Source organism: Amborella trichopoda, chromosome 4, assembly GCF_054954075.1.
Source record: "Amborella trichopoda isolate Santa Cruz 75 chromosome 4, AtrichopodaSantaCruz75HAP2 v2.0, whole genome shotgun sequence".
Classification (NCBI taxonomy): Eukaryota; Viridiplantae; Streptophyta; class Magnoliopsida; order Amborellales; family Amborellaceae; genus Amborella; species Amborella trichopoda.
The window spans coordinates 58,996,370-59,010,344 of NC_142339.1; the positions used below are offsets into that span (position 1 = coordinate 58,996,370).

A 13,975-nucleotide genomic window follows, 5' to 3' on the forward strand; every position below is an offset into this window, starting at 1 on the left:
AATATTTGCAAAATGAACATTGACTAGCAAAATGGATGGGACTGTTTTTTTTTAACGGAAAATGGATAGGAGTTATATGCGATGAGATCTATGCATAACATATTAAACTTACTCTCTCTCTCTCTTCCCCAAAATTGATTAAAACAATGGGGAAGAGTTAGTTTTATGTGATCCATGCATACCATAAAACTTATTTGTAATATTCAACTCAGCGTTGGATCTCGATGCAATTGATTCTCTCTCTCCATGATTGTTCTTCTTTGAGTGGGTTTGCACATGTATTATGTGATGGCTGAGTTATGTTATTTTCCACAAAACCAATGACTTCTTACTATGTTTAACACCATGAGAAACGAAAATGGAGAGATTAGAGGTGCTGTTTTCTTAGGTCCTGTTTGGCTGTCTCGTTAGTCATAACCAAGTCTTATCTTTAATTATCATTAAGGGATAAGTAAAATTCGCCGTTGGTCATAAATCATAATCAAGCTGATAACATCCAACCTTTTTGGGTTATTAGTTAAACAGTTTTCGTTTTTCTGCTTTATTTCTAAGGCCAAAATAAAACTTGTTAATGGTATTTTTCTGATAAGTAGAGTTCCATTCTTTAACTTAAGTATGCGGTAGTTTTGTTGCTATAGCTAACAAAGGGGACCTCCAAACGAGGCCTTAGTATATTGAGCGCCCATGGAAGGTATTGCCCGGAGAGAGATCTTTTATGGGTGTGACCAAATGCTATAGGAAAGAATTCATCCTATTCTAGAGTTTTGAGTTAGTTTGGACAAATCACTAATTATGAGTAAAAGTAATTTTTAGTAAAATACCTAATGAACGCGTTAACACTTTAGTCAGATGCTTGGTTTCCCAAACTCTACTAATAAGTAGGCCCCATTTTGGACCCAATTTGTGATTACATTCACAATAAAATACCTTAATACTTAATCGAATTTCCAAAATTTTCATGATCATCATTATTCGAGCTTTATCCCGACAACGGAGCAAAAGAAAAAGAAATCGAAATACACACATGCACACACGCATATGATGATCATTAATTTTTCTAGACAAAGACCAGGGCAATGTGCAAGCTCGCCGGGCTACTGGTTGCTGGGAGCTTGTGTCCGACTCCCTCTGCGTTCCTTTCCGGTTCAAACCCACAAATGTGAACCACCATCCTTAACCCCAACCAAAAAACAGGAACCCAAATAAGGATGCTTCTTTTAATTCTAGCCTTTTTTTTGTTCTACTTTTTTGTTTCCTTTAATTTCTATTAAATTATCAAACCTCTTTATAAAGAAGCCAGTGTACTACAACAATCATTTATAACTACAAGTTGAAAAAAAAAAGCAAAAAAGAAATTACCAAACAATCAGCTTGGAACATCAGTAAGATACTATATGGTTTACTATGAAAATGAATCATCTACTAGAACTGAAAAAAAAAAATTATGAGGTACCCATGACTTAACGTTTTCCCCCTGGTTGTCGTGGAGTATGTCTACGGTTGGCCCCGGATACCGGATAATCACAACACTCGATATCCATCCTGCCATTGATCACTTCTTCTCCAATTTCCTCAGTCACCAACTGGTTTTTACAGTCAGAATTTTTGTATAATAAGAGAATATCAATCTGATGAACTCAACAGTCTTTAGTAATTAAAAAGCAGACATGTAAGTGGCACTCGTTCATTTGAAATGTGACAATTTTAATTCACGCTCGGCTGAGTTACTAGGCCTCGGCATCTTGTCAAGGCGAATATAATGTATAGAATCACTTTCATAGAAAGCCCTTCAAAATTATTATTACCATAATGGTAGTGATAAAATAATCGAGTCCTTTAGCAAGTTCTATCTCTTAAGGGGTGCCATTCAAGGGTCGGGGCTTAGGATTGATTGGTTAACGTGTCGATGATTGCAATAGAAGGTCCCAAGTTTGAATCATAGAGCTGGATTACCTAAAAATGTTTCAAATCGAAAAAAGAGAGAAAAAGGGAAAACGAAAAGGAATGATTTCTCTTACTTTTTAACTTAAATGAACAGGGATTAGAGAAATACCTGGTTCGTATCATCTGCAGATTGAAGGTAGTGATTTTCCATCTGCAGGCTCCCTGTTTTCAAATTACACCCAGAAATAGTAAGATGGGAGAAGTTAAATTATTTTTTCTTATGTCAAGTAAAAGAAAACCTGAAAGAAGAAAAATAGGTAAATAACCCAAGGTACAGACAGGAAAGAAAATAAGAGAAGAAATGAAGGAAACTTACTGGTTAGAGGAATAGCTTTAATGGATACCAAAGAGGAAAGACCCAACAAAACAAATATCAAAAGAATCAAAAATTTTTCATTGAAGGTCCCCATCAATAGTAATGGTCACTAGTGAAGCAGCTTTTCACTAGATTTCCATGTACTATTTTGCAGTCCAAGAGTATTAAGGTGTTTATATAGGAAATGCTCTCATTGGAAGCTTCTCTCTCTAAAGCATAAATTATTACCTCCTGGCTGTCATCACAAAGGAAGAAACCAAGTTTCTATCCATTGGATGCAGTTCCACTTGGTGGTGAGTGGATATTGACCTAACTTTACTCAATTTTTGAGAGAGAAGCACAATATTAGTGCATAAACTGAAAACCATAGAGAGCCCTTATCCAAGAAAGGGAACACCACAAAAAATGCCATGATATGATCAAAATAACCCTCTTAAACATAAAAATGCCCTCTAGGATCTGTCACATGTTTGATAGCCAAGGGTCTAAATTTTTTTTTTTCCCTTTTGTGGATGTCTGAAGTGTTGTTTAACAATTCTTCACCAGGGGAAACTATTAGAAACCAAAAGAAATGTATGATGGGTGATTCTAGATTAGTGGAATTAGATTTTAGGGATGGGAAAGGGTAAGAGCCACAAAGTCAAAGGGGCTAAAAAGGGCTTTTGGGGTGGGAGAAAAAAGGAGCCCACCCATTAAGTAAGTGGAGCACTTTGGCCATGATGACCCAAGCATGGCCATAATTCACACATATTATGATCTGATCCACCCCATTCTCAATGGACTTATGGAAGTCCAAGTTTACATTTTTTTTATGACAAGGATCATTATAATATGCTGATGTCTTAAATTTTCAGCAAATAAGGCCCAAAACAAAATTTAGCCATGGATCCTGACCATTCTCCAAGGCATTCCACAAAGTGTAAGAGATTAGAGAACTTCTGTGATTGACACCAAAGAATAGCATTCTGGGTAAGTCGGTGACATATAATGTATAACTAGATTCTACTATGGGTGCGGTTTTCTTAGGGCATTGGTTTTAACCTCACATCCTGGCCTAAAGATGGCGTTTCAGAAGTCTTTGTGATGGCCTACAGTTCTATCTATGCCCTTGACAATGGATTTTGACGCTTCAAAAATAATGTAGGTATGAACTTCATTTTTCGACGAGATTTGAGATGCAGTATTATAAAGTTTTCGGCCCTACAAAATCCTTTCCCTTCTGTTATTAAAGTATGAAGGGTACCTTGGTCATTTTTCAAACATTATTAGGTTGATAACTTGGGAAATCAATTTAGGAAGATTAAAGGCATTGTCTTTTTATCAGTTTTCTCAGCACTAGACAATCCTGATGGTTTTAGGGTGAAATTGCTTTTTGAGTTTAAACCTATTAGCATGTATTCATAAGATTCATTTGGTGGAAATGAAAGTTTGATAGTGTTCATGGTCAAGAAAGCATTATTTCCCCACGTAGAAAATGGAAGATATTGGTTACCTACTTTACCTTCAGTTGATTGAGATAAGTCATAAGAAGCAAAATTCATAATTCAATTTTTTTAAATCTGGCTATTGGGATTGGGGATCACGGATCTGAATTTTATTGTTTTTGTATTTTTCACCTATTCGGCTGATCCAAATTGATATAGTGGGTGGGCAATCCAAAACCTGATTTCGGGTTCTAAAACATTGGTCGATATAATTTGTCAAGAAAAGCCAGAAAATGCTCACAAATTTTTCGATAAAAACTTATTTCCACATAACTCCCTTCTTGAAGGTCTTGTTGGAAAATTGCATCTTAGTAATCTACCAGAAAGAGACCATAGTGACTCTTTTTTTGTTTCGACTTGTGTCTAAGAATTCAGAATACAAGAGAAAAACTACAAGAATCCAAGACTTCGAAGGGGCTTCAGGAGGTGTTTTCAGTGAATCCGCAGATTCATACATCTGCCTCAGTTTTCACGGTTTTATGGATCCAAACCCCTCAAATCACTGCAAATCCATTGTAATGATCAATGCAGATCCAAAATACAAGGTTTCTAGAATTCATTTCTCCCTCCATAAATTTGAATCCAAAAATAATGTAGATCGAATGATATGAAATCATCTATCTATTCATATGGTGGTCAAGATGGAGGACATGCAAAATTTTGGATCCAAAATTCACCTCCAAAATGAATTTTGGGAGGGTGGACTAGATGTGTACCTAGAGGCACCTACATCCTCCCCATATTCAAATTAAAGGTGGGATAGTGTAGGATATATTCATAACAAAACATGTAGCATGTAATGATATTACCCAAGCAGCATATGCATCAATTGAGTCTCTTGGTACTATCTTTTTTGCAAAAAGTTTTTTTAAAAAAAAAGCTCCTAACTTGTCACTTCCATCTCAACAAATACTCATGTAGGGCTTAGAAAGTACCCGGTTTGGATCCCAAATTTCATATCCTATTTGGATTCGGCTTAGGATCCGAAATTTGGATCAGATCCAGATTGAATCATAGTTTTATCTATATATATATATCTATATATAGATATATGGTGTGGTTTCTATAAGGTTACAACCTTAAACAATCCAATTAAGACTCACCTCCAAATTTTATTATAACATATAATTTTGGTGTAAAAAATTATTAGGATTATCTGAAAATCTATTTTCATATCTAATTATAAAATTTTAAACTCAAAAAATGGTTAAAATCAAGTAGATCTATAAATATATAAAAATCTTGAAAATAGACGGTCTAGATAATATGTTGCAAGATGCACTATTTTTTGGACCCAAAATACTTTTTTTTTCATATTCATACATCTCGATGGCAAAATGATCGATTAGAAGGTTTTTCAACATTAAAACAAGGGAAAATTTCGTACATATCCCTAATTCCCCATCTTATCTCACGGTAGACCCTCCTTCTATTTTTCTTTTAAGTATCATAAAAAAACCTCAAGTATTTCAAGATACCCTCTCATCTCTTCTCTCCCACGTTTATTTTTGGCAATAAAAACTAGCCCCAACAAATTGTTTTATTCTATCTCAATCCAAAAGCTTTTTTAGCCCTATTTTGCACTTTTTGTAAACTCTCTCTCAGTCTCGTGCACACACGTGCACATACACAATTTAAACACAATTGAATTATTGTTTTTTTATTTTTGCAAAAATCAATACAGAATTGAAAAGTGTAAAATAGGGTTAAAAAACCTTTTGGATTGAGATGGAATAAAATAATATGTTGGAGGTAGTTTTTGTAGCCAAAAGTGAATAAACTTGGGAGAGAAGAGATGAGGGGGTATGGTGAAATACTTGAAGGTTTTTTAATGCCACTTGAAAGAAAAATAGGAATGTCTACCGTGAAATAAGATGGAGAATTAAGGGTCTGTACGAAATTTTCCCTTAAAACAACTTTATTCAATGGATTTTTGACGTGCATCTGTAATTCTATATTTTAAGGTTGCAACCTTATATAAACTTTATATATATATATATATATATATATATATATATATATATATATATATATATATATATATATTATTTGACTTTTACAAGACCTAATCCGGATCCCATGTATAGATTTTTGGATTCTGATCTAGATCCCCTGTATACTTCTTGGATCTGGGTGGATTCTGACCCGATCCGAAAAATTCTCAGTCCCATATGTAGCGTTTTAAATGATATTTTGGGCCAAAAAGCGAAAGTACGGTGAATTATATTAAAAGGAAAAAGTTTATATAGAGTCGAGGCTCTCAACACTCAAATTAGAGCCAACCTCAAAAATTTCACTAAAAGAGGTCTTTTTGATGCCCAAATATCCTCAAATTGATCCTTCTCAACATCAAGATGCATCTTGTAACACGTTTTTTTACCATCAATTTTTAAGACTTGCATGTTTTTACAGATCTGCTCAATTTCCACTATTTTTTAAACTTTAAAGTTCATAATTAAAGATGAAAATATATTTTAAGGCTATCACTAAGATTTTCAGTATTGAAACCATATTTCTCGATACTATTTGAAGGTGCACTTTACTTTGATTATTTAGAGCCTCAGCTCTGTACAAACCGCACCCAAAAGAAAAAGAAAAAAAAATACTATTGCTTTCTCCTCCTATAAAGAATCGCTTAAACACGGGGAACATGGATTTCATGTTGGGTCTACCGTGGATTCAATGATGTAATAATCCGATCTTATGTTTTGTACTTTTTTCTTTTCTTTTCTTTTTTTCTATTGTGGGGGATTTTATTACATGCAAGAAGACAACGGATGCTTCCTATCTTGATGACTTGCTCTTCAAGGATCCATGCCAATTACATGAAGTTGCAAAGTCCATCGACGTCAAATTTATTAGTTACCTTTGGCATACGCTAATGTTCAAGTTATCACCCCTTTTGGAATGATCACCTCGGGCCGAATACTCGGCCTTGGCCCGAGTTGAGTAACTTGTTTAGAGTTGGGCCGAGTTTTGGCAAGGTCAAAAAGTACTAAAAGAATTAAAAAATATGTACAAAAAAAGTGAAAAAATATGTTTCAAGTAAAATTAAACAAAATATATTTAAATGGGTTTAAAAAAGTAGGGAAAAATAAAACTTGGAATAATCAATTTGGGACCAAAGGTATTATAGAAATAATTTAAAAAGAAAGAAAAATATAAAAATAATTATTCATGACAATAAAACTTTCCAATCATTGCTAAAATGATAGAAAATATATAAAAACATATTAGAAAGAATTTTTTATTTTTTTGGATCTTTATAATTTTTAAATTTTTTTGAATTTTTTTTTAAGATCCTCGAGTTAGACAACCAACTTGGAGATACTCTAAGCTTGCTAGGGTGGCGAGCCTGAGTTACTCAAGTGAGTCCGAGCTCACTCGCACGAGTAATCACACAATAGTGTTTGCTACCTACAAACAAAGGGTTAGACAGTGGTCATCAATCATGGGTTTTTTATACTTTTTTGCTGTGCTTTTCTTTTTTTTCTCTTTCTTTAGAATGAAAACGAAGAGCAGGAAGGCATCCGCACCCCTTAACCACCATGCCCCACCCCTATTCAAAGTTTGAGAAACCTACCTAGTTGGTTGTCTAGTTTCCTCATGGATGAGGGACCTTTTCTCACCAGAAGCAGACAACAGTTACAGAAGGTCGCATTTGACATCACACTTCAAACCATGTGCCAGATTAAGTTCCTTTGCCTATAGAAGTACGTTTCAGTGAAGATATCAATGCATTAGTCTTGCTTTTGAAAAGTTTGTATAACCAAGTGCATCAAACCACCGGAGTAAGTTGTGGGTAATACACAAGGAGGCGGCTAGCATGCCGCCAGCTAGAAATTCGCGCTTGGTAATAAATATATTTTTAAAATATAATGTAATATTAATCTTTAGATTATAACATGGAGATTATGAGTATGAAAAAATAAATAATTTTTTAAAATTTAAAATAATATTTGTATTAAAAAAACATTTAGACCGTTAATTACAATTATTTTTAGATTGACCACCTATTTACATCCATCTTTAAGATAAATGTTTTATACCTCTGGACCACATATTGTAGAAACGCGGTCCAATGCGAATGAAACAAGTGTTCAATATATGATAGGAAAAGTATATAAAGAAATCATTTACTTTTGATTAGGGGTGTAAACAGGTTGGGTTGGATATGGTCCAAGTGATTTGGACCGAAACTTGAGTTGGACCTAGGTCTAATCCAAGTCATTTAAACTCAGACCCAATCTCGATTGGGGTTGAAAAACTAAAAAAATTTACAAACTATTTTTATATATTTTCTATATATGTATTTTGTATTTTTTTATATATCGTATTACTCCTGACCCGACCCAACCCTATAAGGTCTATATTGGACCTGGACCCGGTTCGGGTCGATCCGCCAACCCCTACTTTTGATACAAGTAGGTCGCACTCATTCTTGTATGTCAGATATCAAATCAGATACAGCGAGTTCTTAGATAATAGCAGACGCGTTGCAAGAATTGGACGGGAACTTTTGAGTAATTAGTGATGTTGTGAAGATGAGGAAAAATATCCTTAGTTTCGTGATTGCTTTTTTTTCTTGAATTCTGACTTTTTTTGGATTGCTTTAAGTTTACAGAAACTTACATAGCAAGTATTCAGTTTTTGGGAAGGTTTAGGAGGTAGAAGGTAGGGAAAATGGGCGGAAACTGCATGGAGGTCTATGATATTTATATCGATACTTCATTGTTAAGCCAAGTTAAGGAGTGGATACTTATAAAGTAAATAAAAATGGGTCATAATTTTATAGACTGTAGGGCACATTCCTCAATTTAGGGAAAGAGAAAGCGAGAGACTAAAATTTATATGTTGAAAGGTAGAGAAAAAGAGATCTCCACCATTTCTTTTTTTTTTTTTTTTTTTGCTATTTGTCAAAAAAAAAGTAGAGAATTTAAAAAGAGAGAGATTGTTTCCATATCTTATTCAAAAAAAGAAGAATTTCTTTACCCAACCCTTTCCTAAAATTTGTGAGTGAAAAGCAGAAAAAAGAGAATCTCCACCCTTTCTTAATATTTTGTATGTGAAGGGTATAGAAAGAGCGAAGTTTTGGAAATGCTTCGACTCTAGAAGGGGATTCTCTCAACATTATTAATGGGTGCTCTTATGTTTCCAAACCTCCCTGGCAACTTAGATCATTATGGTCACAAATCGTGGATTATTTATCTTCTACAGTGCTATCCTTCCAACATGTCTACAAGGAGGTTAATTCGATTGCTGACGAATTGGTCAATAAACGGGTGAAATTTGATGCTATAGTTATTTCTTCTGTTTTGTTTTGACCAATGTACGTCGTTTTACCATTTGCAAAAGTTAAGTACTCTCATAAATAAAAAAAGAGGAGAGATGTTATGAAGAGAGAGGCTAGAGAAATTACAGAGAGAGATTATTTTCATATCTTAATTTGAAAAACATGAGATTTTTTTCCCTTTTTATTGTCCAAACTTCTTAAAATGGTACCTATACCCAACTAAAATTCAAGAGAGAGAAAGATATGGATACATATTTAAGATTGTTTGTGTGAAGACTAGAGATTTTAAAAAGAGAGAGAAGTAGAGATTTTAGGGAGAGAGTGAAAGATTGTTTCCATAAATAGGAGATTTTTTCCCTTAATTTTTTCTTCAAAATTCTTAAAATGGGTACATATCCCTAACTCAAATTCAAGAAAGAGAAAGATATACATACATATATAAGATTGTTTCCATAACTAGGGGATTCTCCATTTGAGAACATGATAGCCACTTGCTCATATAAACTATCTTAGCTTCTACCTATCTTTTATTATGTTTCTCTCTTTTTACTCCATATGTCTTCCATACTCTCAATCAAACGATTCATTAGTTTTAATGTGATTCTTTACTATACTTTTATGGCATGAGATGTTTTAGTTATGGATTGAAGCAAGTGAGCATCTATATTTACAAAAATGTAAAAACTTTTTAGATTGAATTTGTTTCAATAATTGGCTGAATTTTAGAAGATTTATTGTGATTCCCCAACATAGATGTCTAACAAAACATGGTTATCAAACTTGCTTAAAATCTAGGAACTGTGGTATTCAAAGGTAACTGCTCTAAATTTTTAGGCTCCATTTGCAAGTAGCACCTATTCAATATTAAGTAGCATCCATTCTTGGTGTTAAGAAATGAATGGTGGAAAAGTATATTTTATTTTGGGATTGTATACAATAAAACCATTACCGTTGATATAAGGTGGTCAATGTTAGCGTATGGATATCTTGTTAATACATATCAATACGGATGTGTATCTGTATGGGTATATATCTCTTAATTAGGTGTCTCTTGATTATGATAAGATTAGCTAGTAATTATTCATAACTGTTGGTATTTATCTTTAATTGTTACTGGCCGTAGATTTATACATATCTTTAATTGTTACTGGCCGTAGATTTATACAGGGTCTAGTATATTCTTGATTATTCAATCAATAAAGAGAGAGTTCTTTGTAATATTCTGAGTTTCTAATATTTATACAAATAATGTTCGAGTTATTTTAATTTTTTATTATTATTTAGTTTATCTCTTCAAGAATAGGAGAGGAGGTGCACATGAATTTGTGTGTGACTGATATTTATGGATTGGGTTAGTTAGTTTATTAATGCAAATTGATGCAAGGAAATAATAACACCAAAAAAATAAAAATAAAAAGTTGCCATAATATACCCCCCCTCAAAGTCGTCAAGGGAATCCACCCCAAGGTTGAGAGAATATACCATCTCTCTCAAGATCTACAAGGGAATCCACCCCAAAATAATTTTTATTAACTCATCCACCCTTTTACAATGAAATAGACTTAAAAAAAAAAAAAATCGGAAGATAAACAACTGAATTTTCTATTTTATCTCCTTTAACCTATTTTATCTCCCTTAACCTATTTTCTCTCATCATTATCTTTCTCTATTAAATTCACGTGCTCTCTAAACCATCACATACCAAAAAAATATTTCTCTCTTAACCTATGTTTTATCCAAAATATTCCCAAGTTGAAAAGATAAACCCCCTAGATTTAACCTTATTCTATTTATATTTCTTATTCCTAAACTAACTAATCCAATCCATAAATATCAACTCACACACAAACTAAATGCCCACAAATATCGCTGTGCACATCCTCTTCCTCTCCTATTCCTAAAGAGATAAACTAAAGAATAAAAAAAAAAAAACCCTAATATTATTTGCATCATTCTCCTTGGGTTGGGATAAGCTCGACCTCGAACATCATCTCCCTGGGTTGGGATAAGCTCGACCTCGAACTTAAAAATTGGTGATGAAGTCCCACCATGAGTCTTGATACCTTTTCTTCAAGATTGATGTCTGCAACTGTGTTTCAAGAGTAATTGTTGAATACAAACTTGGGCTGATTATTCCTTACGTGGAATGGGTCCAGCTCCAAAAAAACACCAAGTTCAATTGATGAACACGTTTAATCATGAAATTTTGGAAGATCGATTTTAATGTCAAATTTTTGTGGTCGTTCCATAGGACATGGCAGATCTGGCTTCTCTATAGAAGCCGACGGATCTGGCTTGTAAATTTCTTTAGTATGCTTGAAATCAACACCCTGGATTTGTCGTGGAATTACTGATGTAAGATTAATGTGGTTGTGAGTGTTCTCCAACCGCTGCAACATTTGATTCATCTCACATACTTTAGTTCGAAAATCTTCAAAGGCCTTAGTAAAATTTTCTACCCAACGATAATCCATAACAAGAGTAAGATTTCTACCCAACGATAATCCATAACAGGAGTAGGATTAGCTTGATTGTTTAAATCTTGCTAGCTTGATTGCTTAAATCTAACTTGCTCTGTCTGGATCTGACTTGCTCTGATACCAATTAATGCAAATTGATGCAAATAAATAATAACATCACAAAAATAAAAGGAAAAGGTTGAGAGAATATACCCTCCCTCAAGGTCGGCAAGGGAATACACCCCAAGGTTGAGAGAATATACCATCTCTCAAGATAATCCACCCCAAAATAATCTCTTTAATAGACCAAATTTTATTAACTCATCCACCTTTTTACAATGAAAGAAAACGTCCCTTTAAATATAATGAAAAAAAAAAAAAAAAAAAAAATAAACAATTAACTTTCCTATTTTATCTCCCGTAACCTATTTCTCTCATCCTTATCTTTTTTCTCTTAAATTCACGTGCTCTCTTGACCATCACGTACCAAAAGATATCTTCTCTCTTAGCCTACATTGTATCCAAACGTTCTAAAGTTGAAAAGATAAACCCTCTAGATTTAACTTTATCCTAATTATATTCCTAAACTAACTAACCCAATCTATAAATATCAACTCACACATAAACTCAATGCTCACAAATATCCCTGTGGACCTCCTCTCCTATTTATGAAGAGATAAACTAAATAATAATAATAAATTAAAATAACCATAATATTATTTACATCAAATATGGTATCATAGCGACAGGCTCGTCAACCTCAAGATCTGAGCTCGCACCTCATATTTGAGCTTGCATCATGCTATCAACTCTCTAAACGTAAAGTCTCTCTCTCCTAATCTAGTTTTCGCTATATGTTTCTTCATGTGTTTTTGGCTCTCCTAAGTAATCTAGTTTTCTCTCTCTATGTTTCTTCATGTGTTTTTGGCTACAACCCTACGCCATTGACTGGCTTTGATACAACGAACAACCTCGATCTCTTCATTTTGTTTCTGAAAATTTCATTATCCTTTGCCTTTATCGTTTGCTCGAATTCATGCCCACCATATTACACAAATTGATTACACCCTCTCTCTCTCTACCCGCATCCAACCATGGCTCTTTCGCTCTCTACTTGTTACTCCATTTTCAAACCCCCACACCATGCCATTGCCGCCCAACCTGTGCTCCTCCCTCCCTCTACCCATCCAAGCATAGCTCTTTCTCTCTCTATAAATCTAACCATGGATTTTTCTCTCTCTACCTATTCTATTGTTTCTTTCAATACATCTTACCTTTCCATTTTACCCCTTTCCATTGTCAGTCTTTCCAAAACATACTCTCTCTCTAAAAAAACTTTTTCTCTTTATGCATAACCCCAATCTCTCTCTCTCTTGATGTCCACCGCGGTTAAGTTTGTTTCACTTTTGTTTATGTTCTAACCTATTAATCCATGATATCTTCTCTCTCTTATCATAACATTTTTGCCTTAGCCATGGACCATCTGTATTTTAACCACTTTAATCGCCCCTTTGACATCACCTACCTCTCTTTAAAATTATTTTAGGTTGCATTAAACGAATTAGATTGAAGTCCCAACCAACCACCATAGGAAAGGAGAAAGACTGACAAACTGTATTCAAATAAAAAAAAAATATTTCTTTTAAAGACAAAACCAAAAGACAAAGCCGAAGGTCCATAAACATTCACAAAACCACACTTTGAAACTACTTTTGAACCGCTAAAACCAACCAACAAAAAATCCCTTTTAACAATCTCAATACTCTGAAGCACCGTAGGATCCTAAAGAACCCACGGCACACCAAAAGCACCACGAGCATCCAACCCAAAAAAATTATAGAGTGGGAGTTTAGTTTCTTGCACAACCAAAAGCACAACACAGGTCTAAACTTTGAAACTAAAAATAACATATCCCTTTTCCTTATGCAGTTGCCCAGACTCATTACATTCTATTCCATGAAAGGAAATTCATTAAAAAGAAGAAAGAGGAGGGTTTGAAGAAGAACGTGGTCCGTCAAGACCGTGACCAGGAAAGTGATCCTCGAAAAGCACCGCATCAGTCCTCTCATTATCACTGGAGGAAAAAGAAGACATAGAGTCCACCTCCACCACAGCAGGGTCGCGGAAAACAATCGCAGCAACGGGAGGGGCTCCTTTGATAACACCACGTGCTTACAGTCTAGCGGAAGATCGAGTGCCCAACATAACTGACTTGTTCTTCTTACCACTGTTTGGAACTTTTGCCGGGGATTTAGGCCACCAAAGTTGTGGCTCTTCGTCTCGCCTGAATCTCCTCCATCACCACGCTTAAGGGTACATCATCCATACCCATATACTCTATCCACCAGGGGATCGCTGAATAATGCGGCACCTTATCAGAGCAGGGGCCAGTAAGGAGCAATGGTGGATTCAAAACCTCAGGGACGACATCCAAAGGGATAGCCGACGGTGACTCTGAGAGAGCCAAGTCCCCATCTTC

The 13,975-nt window shown here is 34.6% G+C and overlaps 1 protein-coding gene across 2 annotated transcripts; it reads right to left on the minus strand.

The window, feature by feature from the left end:
- Positions 1-934: 934 nt before the first annotated feature.
- Positions 935-2,499, minus strand: LOC18422268 (uncharacterized). 2 transcript variants are annotated; one of them, XM_088864151.1, is made up of 4 exons: positions 2,261-2,499; positions 2,054-2,106; positions 1,454-1,583; positions 935-1,172 (listed from the first exon to the last, which is right to left on the minus strand). In XM_088864151.1, the coding sequence occupies exons 1-3, from the start codon at positions 2,352-2,354 to the stop codon at positions 1,461-1,463; spliced, it is 270 nt and encodes an 89-aa protein (XP_088720277.1). In that variant the 5' UTR covers positions 2,355-2,499; the 3' UTR covers positions 935-1,172; positions 1,454-1,460. The 2 variants fall into 2 exon arrangements, with proteins under 2 accessions (XP_088720277.1, XP_006827282.1); XM_006827219.4 differs by lacking the exon at positions 935-1,172 and having other exon boundaries at positions 1,230-1,583.
- Positions 2,500-13,975: the final 11,476 nt, after the last annotated feature.